The 25,934-nt window shown below is 38.1% G+C and overlaps 1 protein-coding gene across 1 annotated transcript; it reads right to left on the reverse strand.

Moving 5' to 3' along the window:
• Window positions 1-1,287: 1,287 nt before the first annotated feature.
• LOC132406692 (tyrosine-protein phosphatase non-receptor type substrate 1-like) lies at window positions 1,288-25,521 on the reverse strand. Its single transcript, XM_059992547.1, has 5 exons — window positions 25,092-25,521; window positions 24,543-24,854; window positions 20,486-20,773; window positions 9,067-9,177; window positions 1,288-5,869 (listed from the first exon to the last, which is right to left on the reverse strand). The coding sequence occupies exons 1-5, from the start codon at window positions 25,144-25,146 to the stop codon at window positions 5,664-5,666; spliced, it is 972 nt and encodes a 323-aa protein (XP_059848530.1). The 5' UTR covers window positions 25,147-25,521; the 3' UTR covers window positions 1,288-5,663.
• Window positions 25,522-25,934: the final 413 nt, after the last annotated feature.

Here is a 25,934-nt window from a genome sequence, read left to right on the forward strand (position 1 = left end):
GACCAACCAGGGTAGGTCTTACACAGTGAATGGTAGGACACTGAGGAGTGTGGTAGAATGAAGGAATCTGGGAATAAAGTCAATAATTTGTTGAAAATGGTGTCACAGCTACATAAGATTGTAAAAAAGCTTTTGGCGCATTGGCCTTCATAAATCAATGTATTTGGTATAGGAGATGGGAGGCTATGTTGAAGTAGTTTTAGACATTACTGAGGCCTAATTTGGAGTACTGTGTGCAGCTTTGGTCACCTACCTACAAGAAGGATGTAATCATGGCTGAAAGAGTACAGAAAAATTCACAAGGATATTGCAGGATCTGGAGGACCTGAGTTGTAAGGAAAGATTGAATAGGATTATGATTGCATTCTTTGCAACATAGAAGATTGAGGGGAGATATGATAGAGGTATACAAAATTATGAGGAGTATAGATAGGGTCATTGCAAGCAGGGTTTTCACTGAGGTTGGGTGGGACTACAACCAGAGGTCATGGGTTTAGGATGAAAGGTGAAAAGTTTAAGGGGAACATGAGGGGAAACTTCTTTAGTCAGATGGTAACAAAAGTGTGGATTGAGCTGCTGGCACAAGTGGTGCATGGGAGCTTGATTTCAATGTTTAGGAGATGTTTGGATAGGTACATGTATAGTAGGGATATGGAGGGCTATGGTCCCAATGCAGATCAATGGGAATAGGCAGTTTAAATTGTTTCATCAGGTACTAGATGGGTCAAAGGGCCTCTTTCTATGCTCTGGGACTCTTTGAACATATGTGCATTTTTACAGTCATCACCCATGGGAAGTGGGCATTGTCTACCAAGGCCAACATTTATTGCACATGCCTAGTTATCCCAATAATGTGTTGTTGTTAACTGTCAGAATTTATTACAATAACTGTTAGAACTGAATAGCTTCATAAGTCACTTATCAAAGACGATTGAGAGTGAAACATGATGGTGTGGAGCTGGAGACATGAATTAGTTATTTCCATACAAGGCCAGTTACTTTTGTATTTAAAAACCACAACTGATTTAAGGTCAGCTTCACTGGTGTTGGAGATTTTTTCCCTGTTGGCAATTATCTATTTGATGTGAAAATCACTGGGGTAGTGCTGGTAGCGGGTGGACAGGAATATTAACAATACCAAGTTGAAGATAATTAGCTCTTTTCCTCATTCAAAATAGGTGCCATAAGTGACTGCAGTGCTCCAAACTTGAATGTATCAATATATTGTTCGAATAATTTCAGACAAGAGACCAACACATCTTTTAATTTTATTTTAGTACATTCTTCAAAATATGAAAAGATGGTCTCATTTCTCTGTACATCACTACTTAGTTACATTTCTTTGCCATTCATATTGGCTTAAGGGAAGTAACCAACAAGTGAACATTGTGACATAATGTGAACTATTCAGCTGTGAAATGTTTCAGTTTCTTAAGAAAAGGAGAAAAAGATTGACTGGTCTGGGAATTTGAACAGGGAGATATATTCATTAATTGAATTTCAAGGCAAACAACATACTGAAAGTTTTACTTAATACAATGAATATGTGGTGTTACTGTTTAGTTATTGTTTTTGGTCTTAGTCTAAAAGGCCAAATTGAAACCAATCATACATATTTAGGTGGGAATATCAAACCAGTGTGAATAACCACTCTAAACACAAGGAAATCTGCAGATGCTGGAAACTCAAGCAACACACACAAAATGCTGGTGGAATGCAGCAGGCCAGGCAGCATCTATAGGAAGAACTACAGTCAATGTTTCGGGCCAAGACCCTTCATCAGGACTAAGAAAGAAGAGATAGTAAGAGATTTGAAAGTGGAAGGAGGGGGAGATCCAAAATGACAGGTGAAGACGGGTGGGGGGAAGGATGAAGCTAAGGGCTGGTAAGTTGATTGGCAAAAGGGATACAGAGCTGGAGAAGGGAGAAGATCACAGGATGGGAGGCTCAGGGAAAAAGAAAGGGAGAGGGGAGCACCAGAATGAGATGGAGAGCAGGCAAGGCATAATTGTGAGAGGGGCAGAGAGAGAAAAAAGGGGAAATAAATAATAAATCAATCAATCAATAAATAAATAAAAGATGGGGTAAGAAGTGGAGGAGGGACATTAACGGAAGTTAGAGAAATCAATGTCATACCACCAGGTTGGAGGCTACCCAGACAGAATATAAGGTGTTGTTCCTCCAACCAGAGTTTGGCTTCATCTTGACAGTAGAGGAGGCCATGGATAGACATATCAGAATGGGAATGGGATGTAGAATTAAAATGTGTAGAATTATAACGTGAATCACCACTGTAATTGGTGTTGGTCAGATATTGGCCTCAGCAAAGGAATGGGTATTTTTCAGGCTGTAAGTGAAGTTCTTCAAAGATACTTAGTAAGAATGGTAGGCTAAATGACAAGATATTTCCACTCCTGGGACAGACACAAACAAGAGATCTGTTTTTAAGATTAGAAAGAAGCTATTTATAAGTGAGAAACAGTCAAACCTCTTCTCACAAAGGGCTGTAAATTGCTGCAATTAGATCACTGGCATGTCTAATGAACTTTTGAAAAACCGGGGAATGGTGGGTAAGTAGCATAGAAGTGAAGATGCCACAGTCTTTAATCATATGAATGGGCACAGACTTGAGGGGCTAAGTGGCCTATCCCTGCTCCTATTTCTGATTTTCTCATATACAGATTGAAATAATGAACTCATGAATTCATAGGACTCTCCACAAGCATGACTGGATTGACTGAATGCAATGATATTGCATATGCTTTAATCTCTAAGAAATCCATCTTTGTTTTGAGGTATATCAATGTGTCCATTTCTCTTTAATTACAGATTCAGAGTTTTGGCTTGTACAAAGAAAATTTTAATTTTATTTAAAGTGAAATGACACAATATTTGTTTCTTGACATTTATGCTATTATGCAGATTGTCTATATTTATAGCTTTCACAAGGAAACAGACAAAACAGCTCTGAAGCATAAACATACAATGGCTTAATTATGTGCACAACTCATATCTCAAGAGTCTGTGAGGATTAGTAGCATTATATTAACATCAGTTATTTAAACAAAGCATATGTAATGTACAGCAGATACAAAATAAATAGGCAGCAAGCCACAATCCCTCATACACAAAGGTATTAAAAAAAATCAATGATTTCTTGTTGACCAAAAGAGTTTGCTAATGGGGCTAATTCACTCTCTCCTGTCTCTCTGCTGGCCTACAACAGTTAGTGTGTGATGATGTAATTGTAATTCAGCAAAATACAAGAAAACATAAAACCAAAACATAGAAATATTCTCTGCTATTAACTACGAAAAGTAATGTAGCATCAATACTGAGGGCAATTGTGGCCTTCACAGCCACTGGTAGTGTAAAGCAGATGGTTGTTTGCCTTTGCTACCTTTTATAGTAGATGATTAATACAAGTCCCAAAGCATTCTCACTATTTCACCAAAATCCTGGAAATCTGAATCTCAAACTCCAATCAAATGAATCTGGAATAGATTTAATGTGGTATAAGTTTCTCTATCTCTAATATGAATGGAGTGTTTCCTCTCCCCACAAATAGTGAATGATCTTGCTGGCCTTTTCCAATTTTCTCCTTTTGGCTTCACTTCTTTCCAACAGACTTGACAAACATTTCATAATACACATGTCCTTTCATTTCATCTGCAGTCCCGCTCTCACTATAGCTTCAATCATTAATCAAACAAATGCAGGTTTGTAAACTGCATATATCCACAGCAATCCTGTCTCACCCAATCATCTCCACAAATTGAAACAAATTTATTTTCTCATTTCTCCAGTTCTGAAGAAGGATCTTCAAACTGAAATGTTAGCAATTTCGCTTTCCACAGATCCTGTCAGCCTGTTAAACATCCATAGCATTTTCTACAAATGCTGATCACATACCCCTCTTATCTCATCAGTTCTGAATTAAGAGTATACTTTCAATAAGCAATCAAGTGCATTTCACAATGTCCAAAGAAAATGATGAATTCTTCAGTGTATGCGACTAAAATTTTTATCCAAAAATAGTATCTGAATAAAGTTAAAATATATCCTTAATATACTGGTTGGAAATGAGCAATGCGTTTCTAATATGTGTGGAAAGAAGATGGTGACAGAAATAAAAACACAAAAAAAGTAAAGCAGATGCTGTCAGACATCTTGTGTGCAAGCACAAAAATTTTCTTAAAAGGACAGAAATAAATTCTGAATTCCTCACAATGACAGCTAAAGGAGAACACTTATTCTGTAGATGAAATGTGGCCAAAACCATTTATTTTGGACAAAAATCCCATACTGAACAAAGCTCTTGAAATGGATTTATATTTTTATAATCCCTACAAAAACTAATCATCTGGCATATGTGCATGCTCTTTGAAGACAATTTCTATCATTTAAAAGAAAAAATTCTGCAGTGTTTCAGAGTAAAGCAGTGAGCCAATAAGACACAGGAGCAAAATTCAGCCATTCAGATCATTGGATCCGCTCCATCATTCCATCATGGTTGACTTATCATCCCTTTGAGCCCCCACTATCCTGCCTTCTCCCCATAACCTTTGATTTCCTCACTATTTCAGGAGCTATCAAACTGCACTTTAAATCTACCCAAGGATTTGACCTCTAAAGCTGTCTGTTGTAATGAATTCCATAGATTCACCACATTCTGATTATAGATATTCCTCCTTGTCTCAGTTCTAAAGGGACATCTTTCTATTCTGAGGCTATGCCCTCTGGTCCCAGACTCCCACACTTTTGGAAACATCCTTTCCCACATCCACACCATTGCAACTTTTCAATATTCAAAGGCCTCAATGAAATCCCCCACCACACCACCTCTACGTTGTTCTAAACTCCAGTGAGTACGGTGCCACTTGCCCTCCTTACTATTGACTCAACTTGCAAGTTACCCTTTCACTACCAAGTCCATTTGTACTTCTAATTTCTGAATCTGCTCCCTGCTTATAAAATTATGTTTTTATTCCTTCTGCTAAAGTGTATGAACATACACTTCCTGAATATGTATCCCATCTGCCTCTTCTTAGACAGACTAGGAGAATGGACAAAGTTCTTCTGTAAATTCCATGCTTCCTCAACACTACCTGACCCTCCCTACCTTTGTATCATTTGCAAACATGGCCACAAAACCATCATCAAATCATTGACATATAATGGGAAAAGAAGCAGTCCCAACCGATCTCTGCGGAACACCACTAGCCACTGTCAGCCAACCAGAAAAGACTTCTAAGTTCCCATAGTTTGCCTCCTGCTAGTCAGTCAATCCCATATCCATGCTAATACCATTAAAAGCATAAGCTCTTATACAGTATATTGTTTAGCAGCCTCATGTGTGGCACCTTGTTAAAGCCTTTCTGATAGTCCAAGAAAACAACATCTACTGACTCTCCTTTATCTATCCTGCCTGTTACTGCCTCTAAGAATTCCAAAAGGTTTGTCAGGTAAGATTTCCCATTAACAAAACCATGTTGACTTTGACTACTTTATCAATGTTTTAAGAAGAGATTAAGTATAATAAAATGCAGTAATTAATGACTTTTAACACCAAATATTTTGATGACAGTGTATTGTAATATAAGCATTGATGGCATTACTTGAGCTATAGTTACCATAAAATTTATTTATTTTATTTAATGAGATCAGATACTCATTGGTTCTCTTCTCTTTTTGTGATGTTTCTTGATCTTTGCCGAGGCATTTGTAGCATCTTCTGTTCTACTTGGGTTCCTTGGTGTCATCTCCATGCTCTTTTTTATTGGCTCTTGTTTCTTTCTTTCTTTAGGCTTTGCTGTTATTGGTTCACTACACCGTGAACAGGACTTCATTTGAACCTTGTCTTTATGAGCTGCAAATAAAATACAATGGACAAATTTTTCATTGATAAATAGGAATCGCAGAAACACTTCAAATATTTTAAAATCCATTATATGGTGTGCTGGTACTACCAAGCATCATTGGTCTACCTAATATATGTTGCAACATTGTTAATATGATTATAGGACTACTAAAATTGTCCTCATTTCCAGGGACTACTAAAGACTGAGAATATCAGGCAAAATTCTCAGTTCTGATATAGTTAATTATGAAGTTATCTATGTGAAGTACTTAGTTATAGTGTGATCAGGAATTGCTTCCTTAGAAGTTTGGCTATTGTTACACATGGAGAAGGGGACTTTGATGAAACACACAAAAGATGATGCAATTTTTCTGTGTCCACCAGAATGGAATGTTAGAAATCCAAACTTGAGCTTCTTTGTCAGTTAGTGAAAACCATTCAAACGAATGGAAGTGCTCTGCATCTGAAGTACTTTAAAAATGTAGTTCCTGCTACTCTTTGAGAATCAATTACTGTACTCATGCCTCTGTTCCATGAACAACAAAATAAATACATGTAAATTAGGTGACCTAATCAGATCGCAGCTTTCAATCATTTTGAATGTGGGATAAACACTGATTAAGGATTAGAGAGGAATTAAGCTGCTTCTGTTAAAATGGTATTTCAATTATTTGGATTCACTTGAGAGAACAATGAAAACACAATTCAAAAATCACATGACTGACATTGAGTACTTCTTTACAGTCAGTTGTAATACAGGATCTTGTGTTAGAATCTCTTTCCTGTTACAATGGCAAATGTACAAAGAGTCAGTGTTTCAGGCTGACACTCCGCATCAGTTTGTACACTATTGCACTTATTCAAAAACCATTCAAAATGAATAAAAATGCTCTGTAACAAAAGTACTTTTAAAATGTAATTCCTGTTATTCTCTTAAATCTGTTCCAGATTCTATAACATTAAAATGATCAAAATAAGGGAATTGGAAATCAGAGGCATGAAGTTACTATGTATTAAAGGAGCTCTTTATGTATTTATTGGGATAGGCAACAGATGCTGCACTTTACAGTGACACCCACTTTTATGGAAATGAAGATATAGAGAAAATAGTATACAGGTTGTTAAAATTTTAACTTGGAATCCGTATTTTTAAAAGGTTTTGACAGTAAATAGAAATTCAAGCTTCCTGGAAGTAGATTTAGGGTGGAGATTTAAGAATTTTAGGACATACAGCATAAAGCAATATTTAACAAGATGAAGACTGTGGATTCAATAAAGGATAAGGGGCAAAATTTGTAGATTTTCAGGACAGAAAAGATGGAATATCAGGTTTATATAGAAATTCAGTCTCAAAGAGATAAGAGAACAAAAACATGGGTGGGCAGGAGAGCAGGGGCAAAATAAAATCACCCATAAATTGCCCTAAAATATTCAATGTCCTTTAAACATCTGATAAGTCTACCCACATAATAACTTGTGTCTTGTAGTTGAGCATGAAAAAACTAGTCGGCTGAGTTGATTTACATGTAATCATTCCTGCAAATTGGCATTTAATATCCCTTGACTTAAAGGATTAACACCACGATGAAAATTCAAGTTATAATATGCTAGCAGGTCCCTAAAGTTACAAACACACTCACAAAGGAAGGAACAGCATTAAAGTAATGGCTTGGTTGTGAGGAAACAAGATAAACAATAATGGAGGAAACAGGTGGTAGAGTCTGATAAATATGATCAATATCTTGTAACCTTCTTAGTCATTGTCCTTATACATAGCTTCAGTGGCAAAAGCAATTAGATACAGTAGTCATGAGTTCAAAACATAAGTGGGCTAGGACACAATAGATAAAGTTCTTGTACATCCCTGTAATTGGAAAATAGAGCTCAATGAATGCCTTGGTAAATGTAAGGATTTTAAGATTGAAGGGTACAAACCTCCTCCTCACCAATCCTGTCACTTACAGATATAGGTGTTCCTGAGGCACATAATGTATATCTGACACACATAGCATTGGTAGAAGTAACCACAGCACGATTGTCATGGAGACAAACCTCCTTATTTGCATTTCCCCTCTCCCTACAAGTATGGTTATGTTGGGGCTCAACACTGATTCAGTGAGGAGTGCAGAAGGGCATGCCAGGACTAGCACCAGGCTCATCCAAAAATCATAACTGTAGCGACAAACTACACTCACACTAAGCAGCAAACTAGCATGAAACTGACAGAGCTAAGCAATCTCAGATAAGCAGATCCAACAAATTCTGCAGTTCCACTAAATCTACTTGTTAATGGAAATAACAGAGTCTCAATGACAACTTGCTTAGCATATGACTGCTGGAGTCATGGCTACATCCAGTCAGAAGTGCCTTCTATCTAAAATCCCAGGATATGCCCCCTTCTCATTGACAATGTTGGAAAGGAGGTACAGAAGCCAGAAGGCACACACTCAGTGATTCAGTAACAACTTCTTCCCTTGTACATCTGATTTCCAAATGAACATTGAACCCATGAACACTACCTCACTACTTCTTTTATTTCTGCAGACATGAGGAAATCTGCAGATGCTGGAAATTCAAGCAACACACACAAAATGCTGGTGCAGTGCAGCAGGCCAGGCAGCACCTATAGGGAGAATAGTCGAAGTTTCCGACCCTTCGGATCTTGGCCCGAAACATCGACTGTGCTTCTTCCTATAGATGTTGCCTGGTCTGCTGTGTCCCACCAGCATTTTGTGTGTGTTTCTTTTATTTCTGTTTTTTTGCACTAATTTTAACTTAACTATTTAATATATATATTTACTGTTATTGCTTTTTTCCTCTATATTTATTTATTATTTCATTGTACTGCCGCAATAAAGTTAACAAATTTTACGACTTTTGCCGGTGATATTAAACCTGATTCTGGTTCTAATTCTGATCACAGAAGCAAACCTTCATCAATTCAGCTCTCTCCAAATATCAGGAAATATCTGAGAGCAGTTGATACACTAGATACTTTGCCTTTAAATATCCGTCATCTAATCTGAAAACCCAGTGTTTACCATGGAAGTATCCAATTTACATTCCCTTTTACTTCGAGCAACTCATGAGGGAAAAAAGTCACATAGAACAAAATTTTGATGCTGAAGCCCAAAATAACAGAATGGTTAATTCACTAAATTCTTGAATGATATAAACATAGTCATTGAAAAGAGATTGGTTCTTACCTTTGTGTTTATGTAATTTATAGCATAATATTGTTAAAAAAACCAGAAGCAGTACAAGAATTCCTCCACAAAGATAAATCCACCAGGGAAGATGGAAAATCTTGTCTGTGTCTGGAAAGCAGATACAAAAAGGAGAAATGAGAATTCTCTCATGTAAGTGATGATTCAGGAGGTCATCAATTTCTTGGAGCTCTACGCAAAGTATATATATGATGAATTTAAGTTTTCTGTGCAACAAAAGCACTGATGCTCAAACCGATATCTTGTTTAACAAAGATAAATGCTAGCACAATGAGGTGTCATTCAAAAATAATTTATTTCATCAGCTTTAAAATCTCAGTCATTTTCTTGCTTGCTGGGTTCAAAACATTTCAAGAGTTAGGTGAGGATTTGTAATCCATGGTAAAGGTCAACACAACATTGCAACCAGCAGTGTTCCTGTAGTTCAGCTCTAAAGACTCAGAGTCAATCCTAAACCTTCCTGCTGACCGTATAAAGTTTGCACAGTTTCTCTATGACCAATAAGCTTTTCTCAGGTGTTCCATTTTCCTCCCACACCTCAAGGATATGCAGGTTGTTAGGTTTATTAATTACTGTACATTTATCTAGAGTGTAAGCAAGTGGTGGTTGGGGAAGGGGCTGGGGTTGAGAGGAATGTATGGAGAAGGAAAATATGGGATTAATGTAATTGGGTGCCAGAGGATTAACTGTCTCGTTGAGCCAAAGGGCCACTTTCTGAGTTCTATGTGTATGATTAATCTCAAAGAATTGAAGTACAAGGCCGGCAAAGAGGGGCAAATAAAAAAAGCATATTATTCCCTCAGTTCATTGAGTCATACAGCATGTATGATGGGTGGTTGGTCCTTTCATCCAAAGTTCACACCAACCACCCATTCACTGTATCTAACTTACTTACATTTTATTTACTCCAGTTCCCCCACCCAAGATTCTCCCACTCATTTACACAACAGAAGCCATTATTTGACATATCATCCTGCACCTCTTTAGAATATGGGAGGATACTGGAATATGCCCAGAGGAAATCCATGCAATCAGAGAAAGATTCTGTGAACTCTGCACAGACATCATCAGAGAGGTTTTAATAGGAACATGAATGTGAGGAAAATAGAACAATATGGACATTGTGTAGGCAGAGGGGATTAGGTAGGTTGGCTGTTTGATTACTAATTTTATTGGTTCAGCGCAACATTGTGAGCTGAAGGAGCTATTAACATGCTTTACTGTTGTGCGTACTTTTTAATGTAATAATAAATTGTAACTAAAATAACAATACATTTGCCATAGTGGCAACATTTTGTCAAGTCTTCTATTTTTAAAGAAAATATGGTATCATTGGTAGAAAGTTACATCCAATTAAAATGCTGATGTGAGTAAACCTTTACCCTTGAACTCTCAAAATGATGCATCTTAGTCCAGCTGCTCTTTATCTTGAAATACAAAATACATAAGACCATAAGAAGCTTGTCATGTTATTCCATTCACAATTCCTCTTCTGTATCAGTACAATAGTGGCCTTAATTCTCTGATTTTTCAAAGTATCATCTACCTCCTCCTCAGACATCTCCAGTGATCTAGCCTTCTCATCCCTTCCTAAGTGAATTGCAGAAATACACCATCCTCTGTAACAAAAAACTTCAACATCAGATTTAAATGATCATTCCTTATCTTGTACCACTGTCCTCATATTAACCATATAACAATTACAGCATGGAAACAGGCCATCTCGGCTCTTCTAGTCCGTGACAAACGCTTACTCTCACCTAGTCCCATCGACCCGCACTCAGCCCATAACCTCCATTCCTTTCCTGCCCATATACCTATCCAATCTTTCTTTAAATGACAATATCAAACCTGCCTCTACCACTTCCACTGGAAGCTCGTTCCACACAGCTACCCCTCTCTGAGTAAAGAAGTTCCCCCTTGTGTTACCCCTAAACTTTTGCCCCTAACTCTCAACTCAAGTTCTCATTTGAATCTCCCCTACTCTCAATGGAAAAAGCCTATCCACGTCAACTCTATCTATCCCCCTCATAATTTTAAATACCTCTATCAAGTCCCCCCCCCCAACCTTCTATGCTCCAAAGAATAAAGACCTAACTTGTTCAACCTTTCTCTGTAACTTAGGTACTGAAACCCAGGTAACATTCTAGTAAATCTCCTCTGTACTCTATTGTGTTGACATCTTTCCTATAATTCGGTGACCAGAACTGTACACAATACTCCAAATTTGGCTTTACCAATGCCTTGTACAATTTTAATATTACATCCCAACTCCTATACTCAATGCTCTGATTTATAACGGCCAAGATACCAAAAGCTTTCTTCACCACCCTATCCACATGAGAATCCACCTTCAGGGAACTATGCACCATTAATTCCTAGATCACTCTATTGTACTGCATTCTTCAATGCCATACCATCTACCATGTATGTCCTATTTTGATTAGTCCTACCAAAATGTAGCACCTCACATGTATCAGCATTAAACTCCATTTGCCATCTTTCAGCCTGCTCTTCTAACTGGCCTAAATCTCTCTAGCAGCTTTGAAAACCTACTTCATTATCCACAACGTCACCTATCTTAGTATCATCTGCATACTTACTAATCCAATTTACCACACAATATTCAATATTCAAGCTCAAGTGGAAATATCTCTGACTCTACCCTGCTTAGGAATTTACATGCTGCTCCTCAATAGATGACTATTAATTAAAAGCATAATTATTACTTTAATTATAATATTCCTACAACAGGTCCACAGCAGATGCCATCTCATTGGCTCTTCCCTCAACCCTGGAATATCTGGACAGCAAAGATGCATATATCAGGATGCTCTTTCTCGACTACAGTTCAGCATTGAATACCATCATCCCACTAATCAATAAGTGCCAGAACAACAAGTCTTACACAAAGTCAGCAAGACCAAGGAGCTAATTATTGACTTTAGGAGGAGGAAGCCTCAGGTCCATGAGCCTGGCCTCATCAGGGATCAGTAGAGAGGATCAGCAACTTTAAATCGCCTGGCGCTACTTTTCAGAGGACCTGTCCTGGACCCAGCACATAAGTGCAATTATGAAGAAATCATGGCAGGCCTCTACTTCCTCAAGAGTTTGCGAAGATTCAATATGACATCTAAAACTTGAACAATCTTCTATAGATAAGTAGTGGAGAATATATTGATGGATTGCATTACATTTTGGTATGGAAACACTAATGCCTTTGACTGAAAAAGTAGTGGATACAGCCTAGGTCATCACGGCCTTCCCACATGAAGCATTGTTGCAGGAAAGCAGCATCCATTATCAGGGAACCCCTGCCACCCAGGTCATGCTTTCTTCTCACTACTGCCTTCAGTAAAAAGGTACAGGTGCCTTGGGGCTCACACCACCAGGTTCAGGAACAGTTACTACCCCTCAACCATTAGGTTCTTAAAGATTAGACACTTTGGGGCAATAAGGAGATGTCCAATTATGGTTCCACTTAGATGCAGATGAGTTATCTATTTGTCACAATGAAACTTATTGGGGTAATTTCTTTTTTAATTGTTTTGTATACTTCAACTTCATCCAGCATGGGTTAAGAACAATTTGGTTATGCAGTGAGAGGCTGGAATGCAGAATGCACTGCCTGCAGATGTAATGGAGGCAGGCTACATTGAACCCTTCAAAAGATTAAATGGATAAACATGTAGTGCAGAACAATTTGCAAAGTTGCGGAAAATATGCTGGTCTGCAGGCGTAAGAGATTTCCTCTGATAGAAAGCCAGCACGGTCAAAATATACCAGGTAGCCTCAATGTGTGTGTAATCAGTCAATGATTCTGTGACATACTGATCAAATGTACAGAGTAAGAAAATTAAATGAAAACACTTCATATGCTATAAATTTGAAATAAAAACAAAAGATGCAGAAAAGATTTCAGATTACTAATTATTATTAACTCAGTTCCTCTGTTCGGGGGTGCTGCCTATACTGCTGAGTGATTTCATCATTTTTTTTAATTAAATGGAAGATCATTGGACTGAAACAACTATGCAAGAGTGCATCTGCAAGAGCCAATGTACTCAAATAAACTTTTGGTAGCATTAAAAAGCTGAGCCCTGAGCCTAGCAGCTGCTGGTTATCAACCTAAAGCACTCCCAAAAGACTCAGATTGAACTCACGACCTTCTAAGTATTATTACTTTTTTTTTGGCATTTTCTTTTTTTTGTAATTTATTTTTTATTGAAATTCATCATCAAAAAGTTTCCATAAAACATATTTCAAATATTGTACATATATATCATATAGTCATATATGCTACAAATCTCCACATAATATTTATCTGAGGTATACACTGATAGAAAAGAGGAAAGAAAGAACAAGTGAAAGGAGAAAATTATGTACAAGTAGGGAGTGATTTTTTTTACAACATATTCATTGATTTGTGAGGATAAAATCAGGCCTATGAGTTAAAACATTTTTCCCAATATGAATCAAATTGTTCCAACTTATGATTAACAGATGCTGTTATCTTCTCCATTTTGTAAATGTAAATTATAATTTCCATTCATGCATTTAAAGTTGGGCTCTCCTGTGATAACCATTTCCTGGTAAGAGTCTTTTTACCAGCCACCAGCGTTATGTTCATTAAATATTTATCTCTTTTCAACCATTTTTGTGGTATATACCCAAAATATATGGTCTTACTTTCTAAGGGTATTTCACATTTAAAGTTGTCTTGTAGGGCATTGTGCATCCCACTCCAATAAAATATGATAATGGTTTGCATTTTGATTTCCACAATTTCTCCAGCAAACAGGGAGGTTAATGGGATTTCAGAGAAGGTGTAATAAAATATCATATGAAGTTTTTCCATCCAAACACCTTCCATTTCTGTGAACTGGTACACTTCCATTGATACCTCCATATTACTGTCCATTCTTCCTCAGATATATTTATCCCTCCTTTATTCTCCCATTTTGTTTTAATGTATGAAGTCGAATGTGCTTTAAGATTTGACAAACCCTTATACATGCTTGAAATGATTCTACTACCATTATCTGAATTATATGCTTTTCTAAATAGCTCTATCAAGCATGTCCTTGCCTTGGTTGCATTTTTAATCATCCTAATAATATATTGTCGCATCTGTAAATATCAATAAAAGTCTTGGTTTTCTAATAATTGTTTCTCTTTAAGCATTTCAAAACTGAACAGTGTTCCTTCTTTCATTATATTGCAAAGAACTGTTATTCCTTTAGCTGTCCAGTCCTTCAATATAGCATCCAGTTTATTCAGCGTAAAATCTGAGTTTAAGACAATTTAAGAATTGCAATATCTCTCTCTAGTTTATATTCTTTTATAACTTTTTTCCATATTTTAAGAGTCCATTTCACCCATGGGTTCTCAATAGTATTTCTGAACCTTTCTAGGTTGTTATCAGCAAAAATTGCCTGTATGGGGATGAGAAGTATCCATTCCTCAATGTTTTTCCATTGAACGTCATATGATGGGTTGCACCAACATATCACAGCTCTCAAATGCGCAGCAAAATAATAATCTTTAAGAGAAGGTAAGCCCCATCCCCCCTTTTCCTTAGCTAATTGCAAAATTTTGAAGTAAGCTCTAGGCCTTTTACCTTGCCAGATATATCTTTATAGCATTTTGTTCCATTCATTGAATTGATTTTGATTACTTTCTATTGGTAGGGTCTGTGTTATGAGTGATGAACAGACCTGATGGACAATGGGGTGAAGAGTTAATCATCCCCCCCCCCGAGAAACACAAACTATTACTGTTGCTATGCTGACCATGAGAAAGAGATGAAAAACAGGCAAGAACATTTGCTACAGATAAGAGAAGAGAAAGAGACTGTTGATTTACCGTATTATGACTTCTGCAAGGATTATTTATCTTCTGCTATTTTGCCCATAAACATTCCTCAGTGGACTGAAGGAGTGGCCTTATTTGATGGACACAGTCATTCAGGATTGATGGATAGCTGAGTCCCCGTTGGTAGGGATAAAAGACAGGTCTGGAGAGACACCCGTCAGACACGCCAGTGGACACTGATTGAGTGTTGGAACCCACAAGAAAGGTGGGGGCTTCGGAGACCGAACCAGGAGATCGGTCAGTAAAACTCACAGTGTTACAGCAGGGCTGGTGGGGACTTTTGTGTGTGTCCACTCATGCCAGAGTGACGAGTCCACCACATAAGAACAGTCTGGCTGAAGACCAGAGGGGTCATAACTGAATGACCACAAAGATATGACAGATTAAGAAAGCAAAGGAAGGTTTGGCTGCTGTAGCTGTTACATCTCGCTCTCTCTCTCTCTCTCTCTCTCTCTCTCTCTCTCTCCAACTATTACAATACAACAACCATAACTACATTGGCACTCATGAATTGAACTGAACTTTATACTTTTCTATGACAATTTATTTAGCCCTAGACATCGATACTTGTTTATTATTGCTTATTATTATTATTCCTACACTTTTAGGTTTATTACTGCTAACTTGTTTTATGTGTATATTTGCATTATTGATATGGTTTTGCTTATTTTTATTAATTAACACCTTTAGTTTGGTACCACCAGACTCCAATGGATTCTTCTTTCGCTGCTGGTTAGACACCCAATTACAGGGTACATAACAAATTGGGGCCTCGTCTTGAGATTTGATTACCAAATTAGGGGGCCAGTGAATCGGGATAAAAGTCCCTTATCTGATCTGGTTGTGAGATTAACCAGACGGGAAACCAGCAGAGATGGACATTATCAAACTTTTAAAAGACCCGACTGCGGGGGCATTAGAGGTTGTCAGGAAGGCTGAATTGGTGAATGTTGCGAAACGATTAGATCTCCCAGGGGTGAAATCATCCATGAGAAAGGTGGATATACAGAGAGAAATAGCTATGCATTATGTATCCAAGGATGTGTTCACACGAGATGTATTGGACCTGTTCCCTGAGAGGAAACCAGCCGAGGGGGAGGTTCAGTTAGAGATGGAAAAATTAAGGTTGGCTGAGGAAAAGGAGAAGAGGCAGCATGAACTTCGGATAAGGCCTCTGGAAGCAGAGAGAGAGAAGCTGCAGGGCGAAGAGAGGAAGCTGAAAGGCAGATGGAGGAAAGGGAGAAAGTGAGGCAGCATGCACTGGAAATAAAGAAGTTAAAGTTACAGCAGAGAAGAGACCGGGCGGCAGACCCAAATGAGGGGTTCAAGATTGGTCGGGAGATCCAATTGATACCTCCATTCGAGGAGATGGATGTCGATAAATTCTTCCTCCATTTTGAGAAAGTGGCTGTGAATCAGAACTGGCCTGAGAGAAAATGGGCTGTTCTGGTACAGAGCGTACATAGGGGGAAGGCTCAGCAAGCGTAATCGGGATTGTCCATGGATGAGTCTAGGAATTATGAGGAAGTAAAAAGGGCTGTACTGAGGAGTTACGAGTTGGTGCCAGAGGCATACCGGCAGAAGTTCCGGAACTTGAGAAAGCCGTGGAACCACACGTATTTAGAGTTTGCCCGTGAGATGCAAATATATTGTGAGCGTTGGTGCGCCTCAAAAGAGGTTGATGAAGATTATGATAACCTGTTACAGTTAATATTGATAGAGAAGTTCAAAAGTTGTATCCCTGAAAGTATGAAGACGTACTTGGATGAGAAGGAGACAGAGACTCTGTCTGCAACTGCCAAAGTTAGCAGACGAGTACGCCTTAACCCACAAGTCAAAGTTTTCCTCAAATAAGAGTTACCAGAGAGGCAGTAGAGCCCACTGGCTAAGGCAGAGAATAAGCCGGGAGCTAGTGGAAAAGGTGAGGAGGAGGAAAAGCAGGCTGGCAGGAAGGTTCCTAGCTTTACGGGTTATAATTGTGGCAAAGTTGGTCATATAGCATCTAAGTGCTTTGCTCCGAAGAAGGAGACAGGAAAAGGGAAAACGGCAGTCCCGACAGGTTGCATTGAGTCGGTCAGCAGATCGATGAGAAAAGCAAAGATAGATAGAGCACAAGAGGGGCGTGAGAAGTTTATCTCGGAAGGGACGGTGTCTGTGAAGGAAGGAGAAACCCCAGTTCCAGTGCAGATCTGGAGAGATACTGGGGCTGGTCAGTCATTGATTTTAAGGAAGATATTAGATTTTGGTTCTGAGACTGAGACTGGGGAGGTTGTGTTAAGAGGTATCGGAAAAGGGACTGTGGCCGTACCTTTGCACAGGAAATTTCTGAAATGTGACCTGTTATCTGGACCAGTCGAATTAGGGGTGAGGTCGAAACTACCGATGGATGGCGTGGACGTCCTACTTGGTAATGATCTGGCAGGTGGTGACGTGTGTTCAGCGTGAAGCTGACAAGTCTAAGTGCTGAGAACCCGCCCAAAGATTCCAAGATTTATCCCGCATGCGCATTAACTCGCAGCATGTCTAGAAAGGCGGCTGAGAAAGGAGCCAGTTTAAATGAGTCCAGTGTTGATTTGGCGGAGACGTTTTTACCGACCCTGTACCAAGAGGGGTTAGAGGGTGGTAAAACGGAGGACAGTGGGGTGAAAGAGAGTAAAGGAGAGGAGGTAGATCCACCCTTAGCCAGGAGGGAATTTATAAAGAAATAGATATGGCAGTTAGAAGGTCCAGGGTTGGACACGGGTGATCTGTCTGGCTTGACAGAGCAGCTTGCAGTTGAAGAATTTAAATGTGTTCCTGATAATGATATAAGGGCTGTCCTAGATGAAAATGATGCCGCTACCTTGAGGGAGTCTGCTGGGTTAGCAGACAAGTTGTTTTAACCCGCAGGGTTGAGTTTACTCCGGATGGGAGTTGCCCAGAGAGTAACTGGGAGGATCAGGGGAATTTAGAATTTGAAAAGGGGACTGGTATTGAAAGCCTGGAAGAGGTAGATGTCCCGTTTGCGTGTGTTCAGGTTGTTGAAGTACCTGTGGAGTTACAGGGTACTGAACCTAGTATTGAAACTCAGGAAAAGTCTGAGGTATCTGATTTAGTTGAAAAGGAATGTAGTCCTTTTGGGTCAGGTGGACATAGTTCAGTGAAGAAAGGGTTAACCTTGGTACCAGTGGAAAGTGAGAATTCTCAGTTGTTTGTGTTAGGTGTGTTAAAAATTAATGATGAGATGAAAGCTGGTGATGTGAATATTATTGAAGGAGAAGGGAAAGGTGTTGTTCCTAAAATGAATAAAGAAAATTTAAAGTTTGAATTGGTTTTAGAAGGATTGACAAAAGGGAAGGGACCGTTAACTGAACAATGGCTTGTGAACAAGGTGCCTGTGAATCAATTAAAATTTGTTTGGAAATTTAAAGATAAACAACTTGCTGATGTTATTCAAGTATGTGATTTGGAGAGGCAGAATTTGAAATGTTGTTTTGACCAAGAGGGATCATCTGCCGCTGTTAAACTGAAAACAAATAGAATGAAAGATCCTGAAGATAAAATTAATGACTTGCTTAAATTTAATGAATTGTGTGGAAGTTCAGCAAATGGGCTTAGTTTGGAAAACATTGGTGATAAGATAGCTCCTGTGAAAGGTGTCTGTGAAGGCCTATTCTGCACTGGTGAGCAAGCTAACCACGTGAGAGTTCAGTGGAAAAGGGACAAAGGTTGACCAAATGCCACTTTGAATAACAGGATTTGGTTTTGAGAGAATTTGACAAAACATGTGAAAGATAAAAACACCATGAAAGAGTGACTGTTTGAAAGTTAAGTTTAAAAGTAAAATAGAGATTAGTATTTGCACAAACTTCTGTAATGTACTACAGTATAATCACACATGTATTGGTTCACACTTTGTAATATACACCTAAGCTAAGAACATAACCCCTTTAGTATTTTTTTTTTTGCTAACATGAAAAATAGAAGTAGGCGGTTATTAAATTGGAGTCTGTTGGTACAGGAATTTAATATTAAAATACAACATGTAAAGGGGAGTGATAATGTTATTGCTGATTATTTATCTAGATGTTAATTTAAAGAGATATAATAGTCTGGGCAGTATATTCATTTTAATTGATTCAATCCTTGAACTGAGCCTAAAAAGAAGGAATTAGCTTCCATCTTGTAATATATAACAATTAACAATTACGGCACGGAAACAGGCCATCTTGGCTCTTCTAGCCCATGCCGAAAATTATCTTCCTTAACTTTTTATATATAGGCTGATAATTGCATTCTGATATTTTTGCCAAATCTTTTGGTGTAATGATGCCCAAATATTTGAAAGACTCTGTTTGCCATGCCCAGGGATATCTACTTTCAATTTCTCTTGGTGGGCTATAGTTATATGAAAGTAATTGGGTTTTATCTATGTTGATCTTGTATCCTGATAATTGACCACATTGTTCAAAGGATTGCATCAATTTAGGTAAAGAGTATGTTGGTAGCCCTAGATAGATCAAAATGTCAGCCGTGTAAGAGGCCAATTTATGCTCTGTCCCTTTAATAATAATTCCCCTGATATCTTAATTTTGTCTGATGTATTGAGCTAATGGTTCCAGATATAATGTGAAGAGTAGTAGTGACCATGCGCAACCATGTCTCGTGCTCCTTTCTAGGGTAAAACTATTTGATAAATATCCATTGATTTTAATCCAAGCAGTAGGGTTGTCATATAGTGCCCGTATAGTTTTAATAATTCTGTCATGGAAACCAAATCTATGTAAAACTCTGTAAAGAAAATTCCAATTAACCAAATCAAATGCCTTTTCAGTGTCCACGCTCATCACTAATGCTTAGATTTTATTTTTTTGTATATGATCCACAAAGTGAAATGTCCTTCGTATATTGTCTTGTGTTTGGCATTGTTGTATAAAACCTGTCTGATTGTTATGTATCAGTATGGGTAGAAGCTCTTCTAATCATTTGGCCATGATGAAGGTAAATAATCTATAATCTATATTAAGAATGGATATTGGTCTAAATGACCCACATTCCATTTTATCCTTGCCTTCTTTCTGTATAGTTGAGATTATTGCTTCCTTCCAGCTGGGTGACATTTGTACCTTTTTTAGAGCCCATTTCAGTGTGGGGAGTAAGATAGGAATTAACTCATTTTTAAATTATTTGCACCACTCTGCCGTATACCCATCTGATCCTGGTGACTTGCTTAATTTAAGCCTACTAATTGCAGCTTTTAGTTCAACTTCTGTTATGTCAGCAGAAGTCATTCTATTTTGTTCTTTGCTTAAAATGGGTAACTCTAGAGAATTCAGAAAGGTGTTAAATTGGGTTATGCTTCCCGCTGGAACTTTGGAATCTAGAGTTCTGTAAAACACTTAAAGCTTCTTGAATTTTACTTAGGTTTTTTTAATCATTTTTGTCTAAGTATTATTACAATGAAAAAAATACAAGGAGAAGTATTTGACCAGGCATAGTGTAATCACATGCAAATTAAATCACACCAAAATGGTAACGTTCTTACCTGCAATTTTGACAGTATAATTGGCCAAAGCTGGAACTTTGAGGCTGATGTGAGACACCTTACATACATAAACAGTTCCATCCTGAACAGGCTGTCCCTCTTTCAAAAGACTGGAAACTACAGTTAGACCATCCATTGTTTGATGTTTATTCTCTTCTTTAGTCATAACTTCTTGACCATTTTTATACCATGTTAAGCTATACTCAGGAGGATAGAAACCAGATGTGTTACACCATAGAGAACCATCAGCAGGTTGTATTTGAGAAATCTTCAAAGGGTCTGGGGAACCTGTAGGAAGTTTGAATGTAAAAGGATATACTTTAATATCAATGTTGGATACAATGTGTGAAGTCATATTATCTATTGATATTTGTTTAATGATATTTCCTTTTTTCCTCATATTTCATTCCCCCATAATTATTGGCTACTGCTTATTCATGAACAACAGAATATTTTGTCATAGTAATCTAATAAAACCGTATACAAAAATATAATTGTCCAGATTTATTGGATTCTGATCCACTAAGGAAAGTTCAGCTTTTATACAAAATTTAATTCTGACCCAACCATGATGAATTCAAGTCCAATATAAACTTGGGTACTTTACTTTTGTCTACACCACTCACAAGGACACTTTAAGACCCATTTGCTGAAAGGTAGCGAAAAAAAAAGAAAGGCTCTTTTGCCAGCTCATATAATGTTTTCAATCAGGAGAATGAGTACACATAATAAAGTAATGTGCCTGACCTGGATTAATCACTCAACCAGATTGGCACTGAATGGCATGTCCTAGACCAAACCCACAATGTTTTACCTACCCAATCCAAACTTAATGGATTTGTTGATGAAATATATTTCTTACACATCATTACCTGTGTACAGTAGCTTAATCAGGAGAATTCTCAGCAGGAGAATTTGAACAGAACGGGAATTCAGATGGCAATTAACTTGAATGTTTAGAAAGTTGTGCAATCTAAATTCCAATTATCTTTTTCTTGCACTTCTTTGCTCTCTTTAAGAATTAACTAGTGCATACATTTAAAAACAGGCAGCTGCTATTCACCCAGAAAATACTTTTATCATTGTCAGTTTCCATTTTTTACATCCCTGTTAAAGCAGAGCTTGTGCAGTGAACAAGCTTTGCATCATTAATGGAAGATTTAAAATACAATGCATAATTCCACAATGTTTATCAAAATAAATTAATGATTTAATGGAATTAAATTAGGTTAGATAATGGCAAAGATGTTATGGTATCCGAATGATCTTTACTTCCAGTCAAGTAAAATTCGTGCATAATGCTTATTGCTCCAGATAGTACTGAGGTTTCAAGTCAAAACCGTAAATTGCAGGTTACCCACACCTTGATAGCTCAGGACGAAAAGCGCTGCCGTAAGAAAACAAACATTGCATTCAATTTAAGCTATCCTTCGTGTATGAAACTTCGTACAGTTTCATTAAGCAATAACTGGCACCAATGCATAATTTACATTATACAGCTAAATACTATTTTGTAATGTGGGAAAATGTCTGTGAGGGTCATTTAGATGACAAGGGTCTTTACTTGCAGGAATGTTTTTTTTCTTAATTCCAATCCCTCACAGTTTCCGTTTCCTTTTACACCCTTTAATTCCACACCAAACCCATTTCTAATAGTTAACATCCTTTAATCACGAACTTCGGCTGTGCATTTATTCTGCTGCATCTGCTGTCAAAAAATTTAAAAGCATTAAGGTTGAAAGCAAATCAATACACATATAAGCCATTTATCTAAAGCCATAGAATGGCATTCAAGGATAGAACAACGTTTTGACAGAGAACTCAGTGGAATAAATTCATGTATTTTCGAAATATGAAGCGCCCTTTAATTACACAATATGTGCCTACTGTCTGCAGAGGATAGTTCGTCGGTTGAATGCAGGGCTAAAGGATATGTTTATGAGAAAGTGGTAAGGCTAAGAGAATACTTTATAAGAAATCCCTCACATCCCTTGCATTTTATAAAAAGGCCCATTTAATCTCTGGCCAACACCAGTACCTTTAAACTGTGCCCCAAACAATAACGGCTTTGGAAAACTGCTAGAAAAGACACCAGTAATTATTCACATCCTTTTTTTGGCGGGGGGGGGGGGAGGATCACGTTACAGATCATAATTTATATAACATATACACTCCTGAATGACCCCCTCAATGAGACGATTCCAATTACAATTAAAACTCAGATGTCCAGAAATGATATTTATCGTGTTGCCCATCATTGGTTGGCATCCTCACTCAAAGAATTCCTCCACAAGCCACAAATTTTAAAGCATGAAAACGAGGTGAACATTTGGACTTGGATCAGTTTGGCAGATGGGGAGGGAAAGGTATGGGCACGTTACAAGCTTCAAATATTAATCCCATTTTAAATGGAATTTTTCGTTTTTCCGTGAACGAAGGATTTGTTATTTAGATTTGGAACTAATCAGATAAGAACACAGGAATGGATCCTGATCAAGTGAGGCCATTTGAAATGGGAAGCCTTCACTCACCGTTTGCCTTTGAAAAACCAATGATTGGCGTTACGCTGAAGTAACAACGCAACACCAACACATATTAAAATATTTTTGTAACATAGTTCAAGGTGGAATTGATCCAATTTACAACCCCGATGTCGCAGCTTGCCTTTAAAAATCTTTAGATACATCCAATGCATTTTATTACATAATCCTAAGGTGCCCTCAGCTAGGTTCGTAATTTGATCTTGTAAGAAACTGGGAAACGAAATATTTTCAATCGAAATAAAACTCAGTAATGTAAACCAACATTACGCCTTTTGCACAATACTGTGGTCAAAACTGCCCCACTTCAGAAACAACTAAGCTACAGAGAAGCACATCTGCAATACAGCCAGGTGGTTGGGGAAGAACATTTAATTTCAAAGACTGTGCAAAGTATCCGAACGGCCGGTCGCTATACACTTGTTAGCATCAGAAATAAATGAAGGCAGCTTGTCTACAGATATGCTCAATAAAGATTGTTCCAATTAATAGTTTCGCTAATATTTCTTGTCAGCTTGATAACACCGACGCTAACACATGAAGAACATTAACTGAAGACAGTGCTAAGTGTTTTTCCCATTACCACGCCCATTTGAACGCTTGATTGTTATCTTCTCCATGTGGGAGTACTGTACATCCAAGGGGAAACTTAACAGGTATAAGTGCTGAGAAATACTACTCTCCAATCCAGGAACATAATATTAAGAGCGTTGATAGTATAACAATATACATCAATAACTCGCATTATCGTTTTCCCTCAGCTTAGTTTATTCAACCGTCAATTTTAAAGGCTGCTCGAACAATACAATCTGCGTTTCCCTTTCTCCGAAATGCAGCAAAGCCTTATTACAATAAAACATTTCAAATTTCTCTGTAAAGAAATCTAGTGATAGACTGTCTAGATTTTTAAAAATCTGACCGATTATTCTGCATCCGCGCTGCAGAGCCCTATATAAAACCGCTTTTAAAGATGGGCAATAATTGATACTTAAATAATTATTTCGTTCTAATATCGAAAGCTGGGGTTCATTAGTAATTTCACTGGTGGAGATGAATACTGGGGCACGTTTATTACATTTCATATTAAGGCTTTGCGCCAACAAAACACAACTGACTCCGACATACACTTCAAAATGCAAATTAGTTCAAGAAATTATTTCGAAATAACTGCTCAGCCGATGTCTTGTAGAATTGGAGCGGAATTAGAACGAGATGCGCCACTGGCAGTCCTTTTTTTTAGCAGATTCCCCAAGGTATTATTGAATAAAAACCACGCTCTACCATAGTATAAGTATATGCTACCGAATACACTTTTAGAGCCCCTGCCGCTGCCAATAACGTTCTGCCCGGCATTGATCATCCTTTGTGTGTACTATATGAGCCGTATGCGAAAACTCGTTTCATCCGCTTGTTCTTTACCCCACCTGGCTCACCTATACACTGCTCCAGTTCCCTGTCTCCCTGACCCCGGTTTCTAAACACAGATGCAACCGCAAGTCATCGAGATTGATTCTCACCCCATACAATGAGCCGTGTGCCAGTTCCATTTCCAGTGTATTCACCCTCCACTCTGCAGTAATAGACTCCGGCATCACTTAACTTCATGTCCTCAAGCTGAAGGAACCCGCTCGCTTTATTTTCCACAACAAAACGTTTCCTGCGATCTTGTCCCTCTTTGAAGAATTCCCGTTCTCCATCTTTCCACCAGAAGATCCTGATTTTAGATTTATCTTGAAATAACGGGAACGCGCATTGGAATTTCGCTTCCTGTCCCACCAACTTTTTAATTTCATCCGGCATTTGTTTTACTTCAGAAGCCTCGATGAATGCTGTAAGAGTAAATAGAAACAAAAATGTAAATTGTAAATTCGGGACAACAGTAACAGTCGCTCAGGTGATTCCCTGAAACTGGCAAATTACAGACACCAGAGGAACGAATACCCTCCAGAGAACGAACCACTACGAATTCAATCGTAAAAGGCAATTTAATTAAATAATTAACTACTTAATCAATTACTTAAATGTTAATTCGAAACTTTCTTCTACAAAGAATTTTTAAAGAATACCTGTGCAAACAACGACCAAGATGAAGAAGGGGTTAAATTCGTTTCTTCCAAACATACTGAGCACAGACTTTCGCAATTGAGGACCAGCGAGACAACGGACCCTGCGCTGTTTTCGCGTCTATGTGCTTGTTGGGGGTGGGGGATATCGGTGGAGAAATGGAGTATTATTTTTAGTGGCATGTTCATGCAATGTAGAACCGAAACCAGATGTCAGCCTTGGAGCCTTGCGGTTTCAATACCCGCAAGCGTCAGTTGAAAGCTGCAAATGTTGAAAATGCTGATCGGGCCCATTTCAAAGAAATTTTAAAAAAACTGAGATGTGTGCGACAAGATGGAAGTGACAGGACCGTTCGGGTGAAGGCAGTGAATTCTGTCACTCTGCAACTTTCTGTTCTTCAGCTCAGTGATGAGCAGACTCCCGTCCCCGCGCAGATGAAACACAAGGGGCTTAAAACACCCTCGGTAAACAGGATAGAATGTAGCGTTTGCACAATTTCTGCGAGCTTCACTAGGTGAAAATTATCTGATTTGCAAGTTTAAGCAAACGTATTTCGCAACGAAGAGCGAAGAGAAATAATCGAGAGGTAGCAGACACACAAATATGTCCATCACCATCGAAAGCAAAAACTGCTGCTGTTAGAAATGATCATATAGAATGGCAGGGGAGGGTTAAGGGGCGAATTGTCTCCTCTCGCAGAACTCGCCGGGTTAAGCAGTATCTGCAGAGACAAATGGTCCAGCTCTCTTTTTGCCTCCACAAATGTTGCTTGACCCACTTTACTCTTCAAAACATCTTGCGTTATACCTTCCAGGCAATTTGAAAGTTCTGTAGTAGGCATTATC

This window comes from Hypanus sabinus, chromosome 17, assembly GCF_030144855.1.
Source record: "Hypanus sabinus isolate sHypSab1 chromosome 17, sHypSab1.hap1, whole genome shotgun sequence".
NCBI classification, from domain to species: domain Eukaryota; kingdom Metazoa; phylum Chordata; class Chondrichthyes; order Myliobatiformes; family Dasyatidae; genus Hypanus; species Hypanus sabinus.

Bases quoted from the DNA above. Each gene is read 5' to 3' on its own strand.
- LOC132406692 (XM_059992547.1), bottom strand. From the start codon at position 25,146: ATGTTTGGAAGAAACGAATTTAACCCCTTCTTCATCTTGGTCGTTGTT. The intron at 24,855-25,091 runs GTATTCTTTAAA...TTACTCTTACAG, and splicing joins CTTGGTCGTTGTTTGCACAG to CATTCATCGAGGCTTCTGAA. The intron at 20,774-24,542 runs GTGAGAATCAAT...AACTTCCTACAG, and splicing joins CACACGGCTCATTGTATGGG to GTTCCCCAGACCCTTTGAAG.